Here is a 17,121-nt window from a genome sequence, read left to right as displayed (position 1 = left end):
ACAGAGGACCGAAGCCACATTCGAGAGCAGCTACTAGGTACCAGACACTCGGCTACGCGCTCCACATACCCTACCTCACTGAGTGATAACTGATTTACTCAACTGATCCGATCACCGAAGACCAGCAACCTGAGGCTCCAAGAAACCAGAGCGTTCCACCGAACTGCACAACCCAGTGAAAAGACAGGAGCTTACTTAAACCATTTATTTTTCCCGGCCTCCAGATAGGATTTATGCTAAAGCCTTTTCTAAAATATTAAAACATCCAAAAGACTAAATATAGCTACCCCGTCAATAATATCTATTTCCTAAGGTAAGTGAACAGTGACTGCATTTGCGTAAACAAAGCAAAATTCACTCTGAGAACATCAAGGAGCCAAAAGGGGAGTGATACCTTGAGGTCCAGCTTGGTGTTAACCGGATCCTGAAGCTCAGACTCCAGGAGAGCATTTGATTCTGACTTCACATTTTGCAGAATGTCCTCAGGCAGCACCTTCATAGCGTGGTTGTCCGCAGTGGAGCCAATTCCAAAAAAATCTAGTATCACGACCCAGGTCTGCAGCGTAATCAGCACATCCAAGCAGTTAAAATCGACATCAATGTTCCGGTTAACTCGATTATAACTGGAAGAGAATTCTGGATGCTTCTTATCCACCAAGAATACATTGATATGTACCAAGGAATCATCAAATTTACTCTTCCCAGCAAGTATCTTGGGCTCATCTACTGTTGGAGAAGGGGGTGGGGTCAAGGGACAGTCTTTGTCTTGGACTTCCTTTTGCTTCTTCCGGGAAGCCGAGGTGGGTCTCTGATACAGCTGGAAGACATTCGGAGCTTCTTCCATGTGGGAAGGGAGAGACCGAGGCATGTCGGGGTACTCAACATTGGATACTGAAGGACAAGACAGAGAAAGATACTCTTTTTGTGCTAAACTGGATGGCTTAGGGGCTCCCCGAGACACCATCAAGTTCTTGTATTTGGAGTCTGGGTTTTTCTCCAGTAAGTCTTCCATCAGTAGAGAGCGCAGGGCAATCTGCACAGATAGAGTCTGAGGGTGGTCTTTACTGAATTCCACCTCAAAATCCTGAAACTTTAAGCTCACGAGACCCTGGGCCCCCAGAGTCAGATCTCCACTGAGCTGGACTTGAAGCTCTGATATACAAAAGTTGGCTTGAATCTGGGTAAAAGATTTGACTTCCTTCAGAGACAAGGACTTTTGAGAAGAGTTAGAAAGGCTGGAGTGGCTGAACAATCCATTCTCCTTCCTTTCAGTGGAAGGCTCTCCACAGGTACTGAGGGAAGGCAGAGGAGAATTAGGGCAAGGTGAGGAGGTAGCACTGACTGGAAATTTATTCAGATCTTCACTATACACGAGATTGTCCAGCGTTTGTAAAACCTGCTCATATACATGCTTTGCTAACACCACCTGCAGTCAAAGAGAAGAATTCGGTTATTCCACTGCTACCACTGATCGCACTCCAGTTTTCAGTTGACGTTTACGGGTTTTCCCTAGACGCTTTAAATTAGTTAACAGCAGGGACTATCCCTTCTGTTTCTCTTCTGTCCTTAACTTCTCACTAGCCCACGTCTACTGACGAGGCCATCTCCCTACCTTCCCCAGCACCTCACCAAATAATCTTTCCACAATCAGTGTTCAGTAAGTACTCCTGACTATAGGCCTGAATCAGTAAAATCACTCTTTCTACCCCTACAAAAACAACTGCAGAAATTGACGGGAATGCCACCAAAAGTCCAATGTGGTGATTACCACAAGACTGAGAAACAAGACTCATGGTTCTAAACCTCGCCGATCATCCCCAGTTAGTGTAATAACCTTTGTTTAGTTCAGCTAAACAGAAAGTGCTTTGTAATGATAATAATGATAAGCCAAAATCACTTGTGCTTCCTCTCCCATTACTTTGTGTCTAATTACAACTTATTAAAAATATTTTCACACAAGTTTCTTTATATACTTAAGGGAAATTTTTTAACAGAGGAATTCCAAACAGATACAGAAGTGACAGAACTGGAAAGTGATGGTTTCACAGCCCCAGTCAACTCATGTATACCAGAGTTGATCCGTGGAAGCCCCCGTAGGGAGGCCTTTACAATGGACAGATCGGGTTCTCGCCACCTGCACACAATCACCAAGTTCAGCATCACTAACAGAGACAACCAGGCGTTATGTGCCGCTTGATATAATGCAATGTGACATACACAGCCCCCACCGCTGAAGTGTACTGGCCAAGAAAAAAAGAACCTGAATCCAGCTGAACCTGTAGAGTTAAGGTAGAGCTTACAGGAAATGTGGGAGAACAAGCTGAGTGATGATGCCATGAATGAACAGCCCAGTCCAGAATGTGGGACAATCTACAGGGCAACTGCCCTGCCTCTCACAAAGCAATAATAGGGCGGGGGGGGGGGTGGATGAGAGGAAACTAAACACAGACCCACACAATGTATTACGGAAATGCAACGTACAGGGTCTCATTGGGATCCTGATTCAAACAAACCAAAAGTGAAAAGACATTTTTAAAAAATAATAAAAAATGTCTCAAATCTGAAAATAGATTAAAATTTATTATGTTACCAAGGAATCCTCATTTGGACATCATAATACCATTGTAGTCATGTAAGAAAATGCATGTAAAAAAAAAAAAAAAAAAGAAAGAAAATGCATGTGGACTATAGAGATACCTTCCAAATATATGGCAGTAAAAATGGGTAAAAAAAAAAAGTAAAAAAGTAAAAGTAAAAAAAAGAGTACAACTCTTGGGATTTGCCTTAAAATAGTTCACCAAAAGGGGCACCTGGGTGGCTCAGTCAGTTGAGCATCTGACTTTTGATTTCAGTTCAGGTCATGATCTCAGTGGTGTGAGATCAAGCCCTGAGTCAGGCTCTGCACTGGGCATGGAGCCTGCTTCAGATTCCCTTTCTCTTTCTAACCCTCCCTGCCCTCCCCCTCCACCGCCAGAAAAAGGAGAGAGAAATGAGACAAATGTGGCAAAATATTGATAACTGCTGAATCTGAGTAATGGGTACATGAGGTTCGTTACACTATTCCACTGTTGGGTGCCTGGGTGGCTCAGTTGGTTAAGTGACTCCCTTCAGCTCAGGTCATGACCCTGGAGTCCTAGGATCGAGTTCTGCATCGGGCTCCCTGCTCAGTGGGGAGTCTGCTTCTCCTTCTGACCCTCTCCCCTCTCATGTTCTCTCTCTCTCTCATTCTCTCTCACAAATAAATAACTAAAATCTTTTTTAAAAAAATTATTCCACTGTTGTGTATGTTTTAAATTTTTATAATAAAATATTTTTAATTATTAAAATTATTAATTATTAAATAATTTAAAGAATTGTTTACAATAATTTTTAGAAGGTTTTCATCAAAAACCACAGTAAGCAAATGGTAACCATGAAAACAGTAAGTCAATATAATCCAACAGAATTCATGCTATATGCTAGACTTAAGGTGAAAAAGTCACCCTAGTAGCCACAACTGGGAATGCAAAAGTTTAGCCAAGATGGGACCGCTATGGGTAAAGTTCTCTCACGCAGGGACCGATATCCAGGAACCACTGATGTCAAAAGGTACACATGCTCTGGGAACAGGACTCCTGAGTTTCTCCAGAGCAGCTGCCAGATACGGACTAGTGACCAGTTACTGCCCAAGGCTGCGGTCCACTGTCCTAAGATCGCCTGTCCCTACTGTTTTATAATGATATGTTCTTTGCACTCAGCCCTGTGAAAGCAGGAGAAATAACACTTTTGAAGGAAATAGGATAGCTGTGTACACATACACTCATCACACACACACGGGCATACTCACAACATCCAAGCACGTGCGCGCGTGCGCGCACGCACACACACAAACACAAACACACATATATGAAATCCCTGTCTGGGCCCATTTCATTTCAAAGAGAGCAAGACTAAGTCTCCCTTGAGAGGGTCTGTTAACAGCTCAAATAATCAGATTGTTCTCCAGGCTGAGCCAAGTATGTGAATGAAGAGTGACAAAAGTGTATCCTCCTGAGAAAGACAAGTTCTGACTTTTTAAGCAGTAACTCTGCTTGGTTTTGAATGGCAACAGAATTAACGATCTGCCTCCTCTCTCTACAGAACTCACCGTTCTCCCACATGAAGAGAGCCAGCAAGACTGGTTCCCCAGCGATGAAAGGACACAGTGAAAAGGCTCCACATTCACAGAACAAGTTACCAACAGTAACAAGCAGTCACAATGTCTCCTTGAATTTACAGATTTTCCTTCTAACATTTTATATATACAAATAACATAACAAGACACGAACATATTATTATTATATAAAGTAAATACAGAACTTCAACTGCCCAGACATGAAAATCAATACATGTTTACCTGGACTGGGTTGACAAATTTCCCTTCGATCTTCATGATGCTAGAAGTTCCCAGGTCATCTGGACTAAGGGAGAAAGTCAACTCAGATTCTCTCTCTATAGGGATCTTCTCCAGTTTAAACTGAATGGTGGTGTTGTTCAGGATGTGAAAAGCTGGCATGACAGAAAGAAAATGACAGATTGGAAATACTAATATTTACTGCATTGTTGCTGAGGTATAGGGTGTATAAAATCGAGCCTGTGAGTTACCCCTAGACCCAAAGGGCAGAACAGCTGGCACCTGGGGTCTATGACTGAGGGCAAACTCATAGCAAGACCCAGACCAACGCACAGCAAACAGAGGTAAAACGTAAATTTATACACAAAAAGAAACAATACATTCATGACATGTTCCATTTGGTGGCTTCAAAACACAATGTGGGGAACATTAATCTAGGTCAGGTCTCTAAGCTTCTCTTAGCCTCCCAAGCCAGCATTTTCCAAACCAAACTGCTCATCTTTACCCAGCTGTCAATGACAGACTGATCCCTCTACTGGGCCTCAAGGACAGTATCCGGTTCTAAGTGAACACCTTTCATCCCAAGCAGAGAAAGCATCTTTAGGTCAGGATGTGAGCAAACTGGCAAATTCACATCTGAGAACTACAGATGGAAAAACCCTCTAGGCCTGAATTTCTTTACCGATAAGGAGAGCCAGGCTGATGTCTGTGGATGCCAAAGCTAATAGATTGAAGTTTTGGTTTTAGCAGATCAGATCGAGAACATAAATGAAGGCATTTTACTCCTAGAACCCTGGACCAACCCCTTACAGAAGATGACAGAATACTGAAAGGAAAATATCAGATCCACAGACTAAACTTCACATCCCACTTTTGTCAACCCCCCAGCTATCTTGGACTACAATATTTAACTAGCAAAGATCTACAGCTTAGAACTGAAAAAATTCAGATGGATTTCACCAAATTAAATAATACTCTAACAGACCCCACCCTTTGAAGCATCCCCATAAATGGGCATTCATCCAATGTTAAAGGAGGCTACTTTAAAACAAAATAAAAACAAAAATTCTTATTTTGCCAAATATGGTATCCAATGGGAACAACTAAAAACATACCAACCTGACAGGAAGAATCCTATTAAAATTCTATCTAAAATTCGATTAAATATTCACTGGGGGATAACTCTAAAAGAAAAGGTTTTCATTGTCGTTTTATGCAAAGTACCACATACACCGGGTTTGGAATCTTTTGACAAAATGAGACAAAAGATTTACACTCTCACCTTGACCTCTATGCAAAGATTCAAAGAAATCATGTCGGGTGAAATGAGCTTCCTCCTGACTGTTGGCACTGGCAGAGCCAGAAGGAGAGCAAAACCCCCGGCTTACTTCGGACCCAGGACCCTCTCTGCCTGGCAACTGGGTGCAGTTCAAAGAATATAACTTAATGTCTTTAATTTCTACCCGCAGACGGTCACTTCTGGATTCATCGTCTCCTGACACAAAATTCTGGATGAATATTTGTCCTAAGTGTCCCACCAACAACTCGGGACTCCCGGGCTTCCGAGGGATAGACACAACAGGGGATTCAATGTTTATGTTCAAGATCAGCTTTACGGTGTCAGAATGAGACCCAGCGAGGCCAAACCCATACATTTCATTTTCTTCTACGACAAAGGATTCCCGAGTCTTCCTTGGCGTTTCGAAGAGTGACACCATCTCGCTGTACTCGGCCGTCTTGGTAGCCAGTACCGTAGTGACTTTGGTAGCTGCGCTTTTCAGCATACTTCGAAAATTTTCTTCCAGCTCATCCATGGACAGCGTCAACTCCTTCAGAAACTTGGCAGAGTGGTTGTAATGCAAGGAAGCCATCTTGAGGTTGAGAAGACACTCCTGTTTGGATTTCTCAACAAAGGTGAAACTCAGAGCTTCACTCACGGCTGCGTCTTCCATCCTAACAAATACAGATTCAAAGTAGCCAATGTCGCTGATGATATTTTCATAGCCTATGGAATTTCCAATGCTGACAACGTACTGGTTCTTAACGTTCTCTTGAGTCAAATCCATGAGCTGCAAACAGCCGAGAGAACCATTCATGTCAAATGTGCTACCCATTGAGACGTTAACTTTGGTGCTGCCGATGCTCGCAGTTGCAATTTTTCTGCCGTATTTCTCGCCATTTGCCATCCCTACTGTCCGAAGGAGCAGTAAGTTAAGCCTATGGATTTCCACGGCAACCTCGGTGTTCTGTTCATATGTAGCTTGGTAAGTTCCTTCTTCCCTGAAGCTTCTTTCAAAATCAGTCATTAAAGGCTGAGGACTCAAATCATCTTTTTCCTTGGGAAAAGATTTCTGAAGAAAACCAATCAGCTCCACGATTGTCTCCGGATTTAGGATAATATCCAGATTATTCACCTGTAACGAAATCACCTGAAGAGTGCTGTCCAAATTCATCGACGGGCACTCTGAACTCACAAACTGATACTCCAGTTTGATGAGGGACTCCTGTTCTTTGGTGAGAATTTTGTCAAGTGAAACACCAGTAGCCGACGGGTCATTCAGCGTGGCCGCACTGGTGAGGTGGGCCGCGTTGGATCCGGAGACAGGAGACTGGGCCCTGCTGTCCCGGAGGCTTCCTGTTGGGACATCGAAGCTCAAGTTCTTATGCGAAGCCATCAAAAGGTCAAAATCAGCACCGTACGTCTGCATCGTGTCCACCAGGAGCAGTCCGTGGACGGTCAGGGAGACCTCCACATCGTAAGGCCTCTTCACAAAGTGAGCATTGGTCCCAAACACCTTGAGCACAGAAATGTACCGACCGTTGCTTTCCACACCAAGCTGCATGCAGTTCACCTTAAACTCGGCCAGGAGGAGCTGTGACTCCACCAGAACCTCCCGGGTATGCTGCTCAAGCATCACGAAACTCTGGGTTAAATTCATGACTGAGTCTTGCAAACTGCCCCGCTGCCCGCCTTGTGGAAAAATCTTCTCCTTAAACTGAGTGTCCGAAGTCTTCACCTCTGGGGTGGTCAGGAGAGCAAAGCAATTCTTCAGAGCAGATATTTTCTCTTCATTGATGTGAATTTTCAAGTCTGGGAGGTTGCCCGAGAGCACGGCTCCAGGGTACTTGGGATCTGAAGTATAAATCAAGCGACGTTCTAACTGGAGGTGAACGTTGAACTTCTCAACCACGTGCGTTGGCCCCACATCAATATCCTGGACATGCTTCCAATTGTCCTTCACTCGTCCGACCATGATCTGGAGGTCCATGAATGACAGGGAGTATCTCTCATACATCTTCGTGTTCATGAGATGTGCCTGCAGCTGCTCTGCGCTGAATTCCATCTCAGCAAATGGCGCTGTTTTCCCTCCGTTACCGCTGCTTGTCTCGGGAGGGGGGGTGCTGGGAGGTGTGGCAAGGGGCGTCTTATACTCGTCATCACTAAACTGGTCCTCTTCAGACGCCAGCCCGTCCCCACTTTTCCTCTTGGAGTCATCTGCAGACAAAAAACAGAAGATGCAAAGTCTACGTCTGCTCCTTCCTTACTCCTTCCTGTAACATAACGAAAATCAACCAACCCTGATCTAAAAAAAACACACGGATGACAACTCTAAGCATGATATTCTGATCTTACCATTTCTTCGATGTAAACTCGTCTTGTAATTGTGAAATCAGAACGCAAGAGAGAAAAGATGGAGGCCTGCTGACAGCGGAACGCAGATCGGGGAGCCGAAACCAATGACCTGCTTCCCCGTGTCAGCCACCATCTGCCCTCCCCAACCATTTCTACCTCACTCTCAGCTGTCTGTTCACCTTTCCCTATATCTATGTGCTCGTTTGGTTCCCCACTGAATGTTTCAAAGGAACCCAGGCCTCACCTGTCTTACTCAACAATACCCCGAATGCCCAACTCAGAGCTCACAAGCTCACAGCACCACACCCAAGCCTGATTTCACAATTCAACCCTTCTCTTCTACAGACTTCCACAGTCCAGTCTTTTACTGCTCAGGGCTGAGTCAACTACAAAATCACACCACTGGGTTCTGTCACCCACGTCTCTGCTCCATGTTTACAGTTTAAAAGTTCAAGTAGGTGCTTTCCGTGGTGTGAGATCCTTTTCTTCAGATCTAATTCCCTTTTAACATTCCCCGTGGCACCAAACTTTCCCACTCCTGTTTGAATCCTCTCCCTCTTCTCTTTTGGGTCTTCTCAGTGAAGATAAGATTGAGATTATTTGAGAAGCTTCCTCAACCTTTTACCCCATAATCCTCTTTCTTCCTGCTCATCTCAAGGTAAACAATAAATATTTTTTGGATCTAGTAATAGTAATGAAATCACCTTCCAGGAGTCTCTTTTTATATGGGTCCCTAATATCCCTAAATAGATTAAACCTCTATTTCTGAAATGAAGTTCTGAGAAATGGTGTTTCTTAAAATCCGAAGTGCTTCATGAGAAATACAAATAAAAACCACAATGAGACACTACTTCACATTGAAAAAAAAGGCTATAATCTGAAAGACAGATAACAGCAATGTTGACAAAGATGTAGAGACAAAGAAACCCTCATACATTGCTGGTAAGATAGTAAAATGGTGCCACCCTTTTGGAAAACAATCTGGCAGTTCCTCAAAATGTAAAACACAAAGTCACCATATGACCCAGCAACTCCACACGGAAGTAATACCCTAGAGGTTGAAAATACATCCACACGAAAGCCTGTATGCGGATGTTCGTAAAACATTGTTCATGGTAGCCAAAAAGCAGAAACAACCCAAATGTCCACCAACTGACGAACACTTAGTAAAGGTGTGGTATATTCACACACGGGAATATTACTCCACCACAGGCAGGAATGAAGTACAACAAGCTACAACACAGATAAATCTCGAAAACATCAGGCTACGTGAAAAAAAACACACATTAAAAAGCCACATAACTGCATTCATATGAAATGTTCAGCAGAATCAAATCCACAGAGACAGGAAATTAATGGTTGGCAGGGCACAGAAGAAGGGGTAATGGAGAGTGACAGCAGAAGGGCTTGGAATGTCTTCCCAGGTTGATGAAACTGTTCTGGGACGAGATAACACAGTCAAGGGCACCATTCTGTCAATATCCCAACAACAACTGAACTTCCCATTTTAAAACATATCCTAATACAGCTGTCATAAAAGAAGTAACAAGTGAACTTTGCGGTTAAGATGTCATAAAAGCCTTTTTTTTTGAGAGAGATTGAGAGAGAATCTCAAGCAGATCCACTCTCTGCACGGAGCCCGACTCGGGGCTCGATCTCACAACACTGAGATCATGAGCTGAGCTGAAATCAAGAATGCTTAACTGACTGAGCCACCCAGGTGCCCCTAGAAAGTGTTCTTTAAGCTCTACTTGGGTAAGCACAGGCAGATCAACCCCTGCGGGGTCCATCTTCACCACGTCGCGTTCATACCATACCTTGGCTATTTGTCAAAAGCATTCTCCCTAGATCCACAACAACTAACACGGGGTTCCTGGATTTGAAATCATCAGGGAAGATCACCTGAGGGGCGGAAATATCTAGTCGCACGGTCCACCTTTTGCTCTCCTCCTGTAGAAGTAAAATAAACCAGAAGTCACGTAACCACAACCACGAAAACTAAACGGCATTATCGGTTGGGCTCAAGGCTTTCTGAAAGCCACATTCAGGGGTTATTGGATCACTTTAAGGTCAATGGTATCAGAGCAAAAAGTTTAAAACAAAAGTAGACCCACAGGCTGAAGGATCTGAGACATTACCACAGGCAAATGTTTGAGGTGGGAGGAAAAAAACAATTAGCAAATTACAGGACTGGGGTTGTCTACTCTTTGGTTGTGGTGAAGCACGGCTTAAGAAAGATCAGGCTTCTACAGTTAGAGGATTTACTATCTCACAGTATGGTCAAAATTATGGAATTCCAATAAACACTGAAACCCAAATATTTCTACTTTTTTTTTTGAGAGAGAGAGAATCTTTCTTTTTTCTTAAGATTTTATTTATTAACATGCAGAGATCACAAGTAGGCCGCGAGGCAGGCAGAGTAAGAGAAGGGGGAAGCAGGCTCCCTGTGGAGCAGAGAGCCCGACGCAGGGCTCGATCCTAGGACCCCGGGATCATGACCTGAGCCCAAGGCACAGGCTTTAACCGACTGAGCCACCCAGGCATCTCCATTTGTTTGTATTCTTGACAGCCTGTCAAGACCATGAGGTTTTATTTTTTGCTAGCTAAGAAGGATTTCCTATTTTCAGTGAACTCCATGCTTGTAGTTGAAACAAGGGTGCTCAACCAGAGGAAGGGAAGACGCTGACAGAGGGGCGCCGGCCCCCGCCCCACTTACAATGAAGTCCCCCACCAGCAAACGATCGAGCGTTTGTCGGATTTCTGCCTTGGTCTGCATCTTCAGTTTGTTATACTGTCTTCGGGCAGCTTCTGCCACTCTCAGCTCGAGTTCAGACTGATAGCCAAAACCTGAAAGATTAGAGACGCACGGGAGAGTGAGAATTCTCAAGCAGCTGGGGGGAAAGACGACTGCAACATCTGTGCTCACCACGACTTCCCACCGAAGCTAAAGAACCATCCGTACAACGGCGCCTACTCCCACCCGCGCCGGCACTGCGTGGGGTAACCAGAGGGGGGCAGCGATGGGGGCCCAGCCATGGCGTTGGGGAGGCACCTAAGTCACTAGCATTTTCTTGAACCATTTTCTGAACGATCCCAGACCATTCTACATCCTGAAAGCATACCGCTACGTTACAAGAGAAATGTGGGATTTGGAAGGAAATGCCTTCTATATTCTACCAGTGACAGAGCAATAAAGCCACAGCATTTACAGCTGTTGTTGACACGAAGACTCAAAAACTGGTCCAAAAACTAAAACAGCTCCCTTGTTACAAGGAGGAAGAGAGGGGATACATGTAGGAAAGGACTATTGTTTTCGCCTGTCAACGAGAGTGCTTTCTCTGCTCCTACGATCTCAAATCTCTCCTGGGAACGAAGGGAGGCATGAATAAGCAATGATGACAGAGAACAGTGCCAGGATGAGCCCTTCCTTGCTCACCGCGAGGATGAGTATTTCACACTGCGCCAAGCAGGTGAAACAGACCACTGACCCCACCATCTAGAGGAAGTTCTCGAACGTTCCTCCTAGATTCATTGGCCTAGAATATCCTGGGTAGCCAAGGAAACCACCCTCCTAATAGAATGGAAGCTTTTTTTTAAACATGCTAAATGGAAGCAAAGACAAAAGAAAATATTTAATACTGATCCCTTTTGGAGAAGTAACTTTCCAAAGACACCTCCTCTGTTTCTATAACTAAGGACAATCCTATCCACAGGCCCTCTAGGCATTTCTGATTCCAGCCACTCCAGGTCACTTCAGTGTATAATAACCCTTGTCCAAAGCACTAAAAATGACAAGAAAAATGTCTATAGAAAGTAACAGAAGATCAAACAAACAAAAAAGTTAACCTGAGGTATGAACCTTTCCCTTGTAGAAAAAGTCTGCTACTTTTTTAATAGCCTGAGGATTATATATGATGTTCAAGGGCCTCGTGCTGACATTCAGCCGCCTCTCAAAATGGCTGTGCACTGGATTTCTCTCATACAGCATCTCAAAAACCGGGTCATCTGGATCCGCAGCTGAAGGGAAGAAGCAGAGAAAGAAAATGGAACACAGCGAAAACAACCACCCTATTCCTGATAACCTGTAAGGAATTCTGGGGAAAAAGACATTTCCTAAATCATTTTCTAATTAGTTCTCATTTATGAAAATCTTATAAAATAGAGCCCCTAATGAGGACCGCCTCAACAGGAATCCTCAAGACTGAGTTGCTGTACTCACTCCCATTATGGAAACCCAGGCCCCGGAAGCACTACATGCGGACACCAGTCACACGAGGGTTAACAGAGAACAGAGTCTCCGAGACAAACACAGAGCCACACAACAAACCGCTGGGACAAAACAGGACACACTCCCTCTTACAACTGCCCAAGACTGCTGATCTGTAATCATCTTATTTCTAAGGATTAGTTTTAAGAACATACGACAAATTACCAGGGTTATGATCACTTCTGTCTGCAGATATTGTCTGGAGACCAAAAGACTGTGAGACTCTGCCAACTTCTTTTTGCTATTAAAACACACACAAAATGTATGAATGTCAGGTGAGAAGGGACGACTGGCCGTGCACACACTTCCTCAAGTCCTGCCCTGTGGCATCACTCTCGCTCAGCACTCCAAATCCAAACTCACCAGACACTGGATGATAGGACTTGCGGACTGATCTCTCTCATTTGTGCCTTTTTCTAAGCTAAAATGGACAGTATACTACTCTGCTCCTCGGCAGTGAGCGTGTTTAATGACAGATTCCTAAACGAGCAGGACGTACATAAGGCTTTGTACACGCTCACACTGTACTCCCACCCTCTCCGCAATCCAGCCCCTGAAAAAAGTCACAGACAGAGCAAGTAGCTAAATGCTCAGCTATTCTGATCGTACCTCTGCCAACTTAATAAGATCAAAGATCTAATTAATAAAGTATATTGACTATAAAAGATTACAAATATATAGATAACTTGAAGTGGTTCTCTTGGAACTCTGAAAAAGATGGGACTTTCTATCAGTGACTTAGGTCAGAATGCATGAAAATGAACTCCAGACAAAGGAGATGCGAACAGTGACCTTGAAATGCAGAAAACAGTGGTGCTGATGCCATTTTCTTCCAAAATAGAGCAAACTACTCCACGGCAGCTACGACAGAGGAGAGGAACAAGGCACTGCCGTAAAACCCTCCAACATTCACTCTCTGGAAAATTAAAAAACCTTACTAAATTCAAATTTGTTTTTAATCAACTCATCCTTCTCAACATAACCCAATGTCAGAACGAACTGAGTTAGTATTACCTATTGCTCACCTAAGACAGACCACAGTCCGCCCCACCCGGGACAGCGCAGCCATCCCACTGCCGTACGTACTGAATTCGGGAACACCAGAAGGGGAAACATGGTGCCTTCTGTGGCCAGGTCTCGAAGAAACAGTCCACCCAACCGGACTGAGAGCAAGGAAGAATTTCTTCGAGGAAGAGACTCTGCTAGCAGCTTCACACCTACAAAAATACCAGTGTAAGAGTTGATACTACGCCGTGATAACCGGAAGTATCTTACAAGTCTGAGCTATAATATTTTACAGAGAATGGTTAATATGATGTCTTTTTCCTTGAAAGTAGAACTAAAAAACCTACTCATGTATCCCTGGATCTGTATAAATCTCTCTCTGTAACTACACATGGGATATCAGAAGTTTCCCCGCAGAATGAATTCTACATGGAGCATGTAACCATTGAGTTCAAGCCATCTGCTGGTTCATACTAAGTTGATGATACGTCTGCTCTCAAGATGATAAAATCAAGCAAAATGGCTTTTTTTTTTCTTTTTGGTTGTTTACCTTTAAATTACTGATAAGCGGCTATTTTCTACACTGAAATAAAAGTCTATGTGAGATGTTAAACACCCAGCATCTGCGTAGTACACCTTTAATTCAGTCACAAACATGTCAAACATGGCCCGTCCTCGGTATCTGTGGGTTCCATGTTTGTGAATTCACCTACTCACTAAAACTAATTCACAGCCCCGCAATCCAGCCTCTCAGAGCTTCTGAGGGCATGTGCGCAGCAAAAACAAATCTGAGTCCTCTAACGTGCGCGCTCACAGCCGAGGGTGACCCAGAGAGCGTTGTGCTGCACCCATGTGCCCCTTCCGTGATCTACTTAGTGCCAAGCAGTTCGCATTTCTGTGCTTTTTGTTGGTGACGTCATGGTTTACAGCGGCCCCCACGCTGTATGCCAGGCCCTCCAGCAGGTAAGTTTCACTGGGGCACGAGTTACGGTGTGGCTGGCCGAGTCCGAGATCAGAGAATCCACGATACAGATTAAAAGCGTCTTTTACAGACACACAGAACACAGGGCTCGGTGCCTGCCGGCTGGTGAATGCTCCAATCGGAGGCTCGCAGGCACTGAGCCCCGCACTCCCCCAGTGACTCTGCCTCCCACCATCCCGCGCTCACAGCAGCCCGCTGGAACGTGAGGACCGCGACCAGGGAGACTCGCACAGATGCTGGGGCCAGGGAAGAGCAACCCATGGCTCTGCGGGGCAGCACCTGAGAACTCGAGCTGCATGAAGGCGCACTCCTCGGCCCGAGGGCCACCCGGCTCCTGGTGCAGCAGCGTCACGGTGCCCCGCTGCAGCTGCACGTTCAGTGTGGCAAACACCAGGTCCCGCTTCATGTAGGAACTCAGGCAGGACGCATCAGTGGTGGGGTCGAAAAACTCCTCTGTGCCTGAGCGCGAGGAAGGAAATACGTCAGGGGAACACACGGAAAAAGTCGAAAAACGCCACTGGCCCCATGGATCACAGTGATGATGACATTATTGAACAGTTTTCCCCTTTGTTCAGGGAAGAACTCCGAAGTCATGAACAACTGCTTCATCCCCAATGCAAAATATAAGAGATCTTATCGGGGTGCCTGGGTGGCTCAGTCAGTTGAGTGTCTGCCTTTGGCTCGGGTCGTGATCCCAGAGTCCTGGGATGGAGTCCCGCATCCCTCTACCTCTGCCTCTCTCTCTCATGAATAAATATGTTTTAAAGTATTTTAAAAAAAGAGAGAGAAAGAGATCTTATCAGCTCATTCTCTGAGAGGGAGGACGTGAAGATTCAGGACGGAGGCCAGCATAAGCCATGCTGCCCAACACGGTGAGATGCTCTACGTCCCCACGGTGGGCTCAGGGACCACCAGCCACAGGCACCTTTGGGCTCTATAGCTGACATGCCTAGTGTAACTGAAGGAAAAAAAAAGAATTTTTTTCTTTTAATTTTAATTAATCTGAATTTAAATAGCCATCTGTTTGAAAATAGGTAAACAAATCGATGGTGTTACAAATTAGGAAAAAGACTGTAACACGCAGGACAGCGTACAAAATGCACAAAGCCCTCTGGGGTGTTGGTTGTGTTCTATTTCTTATCAGCGCGCAGGTTATACAGGAATATTCACTCTGGAAGCCGCCCATCTATGTAAGTACAGCGTGTGCATTTTATGTATGTTTGCTTCAATCAAATTTTTTTTTTAAGTTTTTTTTTTTTTTTTGACAGAGATCACAAGTAGGCAGAGAGAGAAGGGGGAAGCAGGCTCCCCACTGAGCAGAGAGCCCAATGCGGGGCTTGATCCCAGGACCCTGAGATCATGACCCGAGCCGAAGGCAGAGGCTTTAACCCACTGAGCTACCCAGGTGCCCCTCGATCAAATATAAAAACAGATAGGTAGCCTATCTGTGACTACAGCTACCGTGTTGCACAGCATGGCTCTAAACCAGCGGCTTTGGACTGATGCCCCAGCCTCAGAGTTTAAGCCTCCTGAACTTGCTTCGTTCTCTTACAGTCACCGCCGTTCAGCTCTGAAACTGTGCTCATTATTCCAATGCGGCAATGCAGCTGCAAACGAAGTTCTCTCTCAAAAACTTCCTCCATCTGAATCTACGAATGCAAGATGAACTGTTTACAAATGTCTCCTTCTTTTATTTGACAAACACTACGGGCCGCTGCACCAATACCAGACGAAGTTTCATGAACCAAGTGTCTCCCTTCACGACACCCAAGGGCAGGCAAGTGAAGGCCCGCACCCCCCTTACCTAGGATCTCCTCGGGAGTCCACTGTCCATGCTGCTCTGCCGACAGCCCCTCGACCACTCTCCCCTCAGGGGTCTGCTGCCCGTACCAGCCACCCCAGCCAGGAAACCAGGACTGAAGGTACTGGAGCATCCCACTGCCTCCACTTGTCTCCGGGTCCCCAGGGGAGTCCCCCGGAGAATCCAACTGAGGCTCTCGTAGGCTCTGCGTGAACCAGAAATGAGCAAATATGAGGCCCCAGAGACAGAAACAAGCTGAGATGTCCCACGGATTCTTCTCCGCCACGCCGCCCCCCCCATCGCCCCCACCGTCTCAGAAGCACAGCACATCGGAACTGAGGCTCTCTGAGCGTGGAGGGTCCGAGCATGCCCTCCCATGGAGGATGTCTTACCTCCGCCAGTTCTTCCTGCTTGTGAAATCGCTCATGAACCAGTTCACGCAAAATCTTCAACTCCTCAAAGCTCTGTTCCTCCTCAATCCGGCGCATCTCCTCCTGTTTGGATTAAAACAAAAACAAACAAAACAGGTCTTAGAGCTCCAGAGAAACCAGACGCCTTCACAAACCCCTACAAGTCCGATGAGGGAACTGTTCTGCCTGCCCACGCTCCCACTGGAAGCCAAGAAACAACGAAGGTAACAAGAGTCCCTCACCCTGCCGTCTGCATGCAGCACGTCTCCTTTCAGCTTGCTGAAGTATTTGTCGGTGTAAGACACGGCATCGCGGGCCCGGTGCAACAAGAAGTCCCAGGTACAGCGCTTCCTCTCCTCTCTGATCTCGCTCAGGTTGGCATTCAGAGCAAAATACCACCATTCTCGGCAGCTGAGATGGTTCATAACAATGTTAATTACTTCTCACACAAAGAACACCAAATAATAGATTCTCAACTTCAACATCAGTAATAACATATGACAGAATTGGTTTGAATCACCCGTAACAGTAGTGCGGCCCACTGACAGATAATCAACCAGTGACCACAGGGTAAAAACTATCTTAAGACAATTAGATAGGATTTGGACACGAAAGATTTTAAATGGCATACTTCGGAAAAGCCGTGGAAA

General features: G+C 45.3%; 1 protein-coding gene across 13 annotated transcripts in view; it reads right to left on the bottom strand.

The window, feature by feature from the left end:
* Positions 1–17,121, bottom strand: part of VPS13D (vacuolar protein sorting 13 homolog D) — a 253,025-nt gene that overhangs the window by 214,497 nt on the left and 21,407 nt on the right. For 12 of the 13 annotated variants that reach the window (XR_006601667.1, XR_006601666.1, XR_006601668.1 and 9 more), the window contains exons 10-21: positions 16,714–16,882; positions 16,454–16,555; positions 16,065–16,266; positions 14,540–14,719; positions 13,360–13,490; positions 12,439–12,514; positions 11,853–12,023; positions 10,723–10,853; positions 9,824–9,956; positions 5,655–7,868; positions 4,376–4,527; positions 395–1,426 (exon numbers count right to left, since the gene is read on the bottom strand). Coding sequence is in view for 10 of the 13 variants with exons in the window: in XM_045063766.1 (XP_044919701.1) it covers positions 395–1,426; positions 4,376–4,527; positions 5,655–7,868; positions 9,824–9,956; positions 10,723–10,853; positions 11,853–12,023; positions 12,439–12,514; positions 13,360–13,490; positions 14,540–14,719; positions 16,065–16,266; positions 16,454–16,555; positions 16,714–16,882 (4,693 nt within the window). In the remaining 3 variants the exon portion in view is untranslated. Of the gene's footprint in view, positions 1–394; positions 1,427–4,375; positions 4,528–5,654; positions 7,869–9,823; positions 9,957–10,722; positions 10,854–11,852; positions 12,024–12,438; positions 12,515–13,359; positions 13,491–14,539; positions 14,720–16,064; positions 16,267–16,453; positions 16,556–16,713; positions 16,883–17,121 lie in introns of those variants that run through there. The other variant, XM_045063773.1, reaches the window with a different exon arrangement.

This window comes from Mustela putorius, unplaced genomic scaffold (assembly GCF_011764305.1).
Source record: "Mustela putorius furo isolate JIRA1106 unplaced genomic scaffold, ASM1176430v1.1 tig00003853_pilon_pilon_pilon, whole genome shotgun sequence".
In the NCBI taxonomy this organism is placed as follows: domain Eukaryota; kingdom Metazoa; phylum Chordata; class Mammalia; order Carnivora; family Mustelidae; genus Mustela; species Mustela putorius.
The sequence above is the reverse complement of the archived record's forward strand: the minus strand, read 5'-3'. Positions and strand labels throughout refer to the sequence as shown.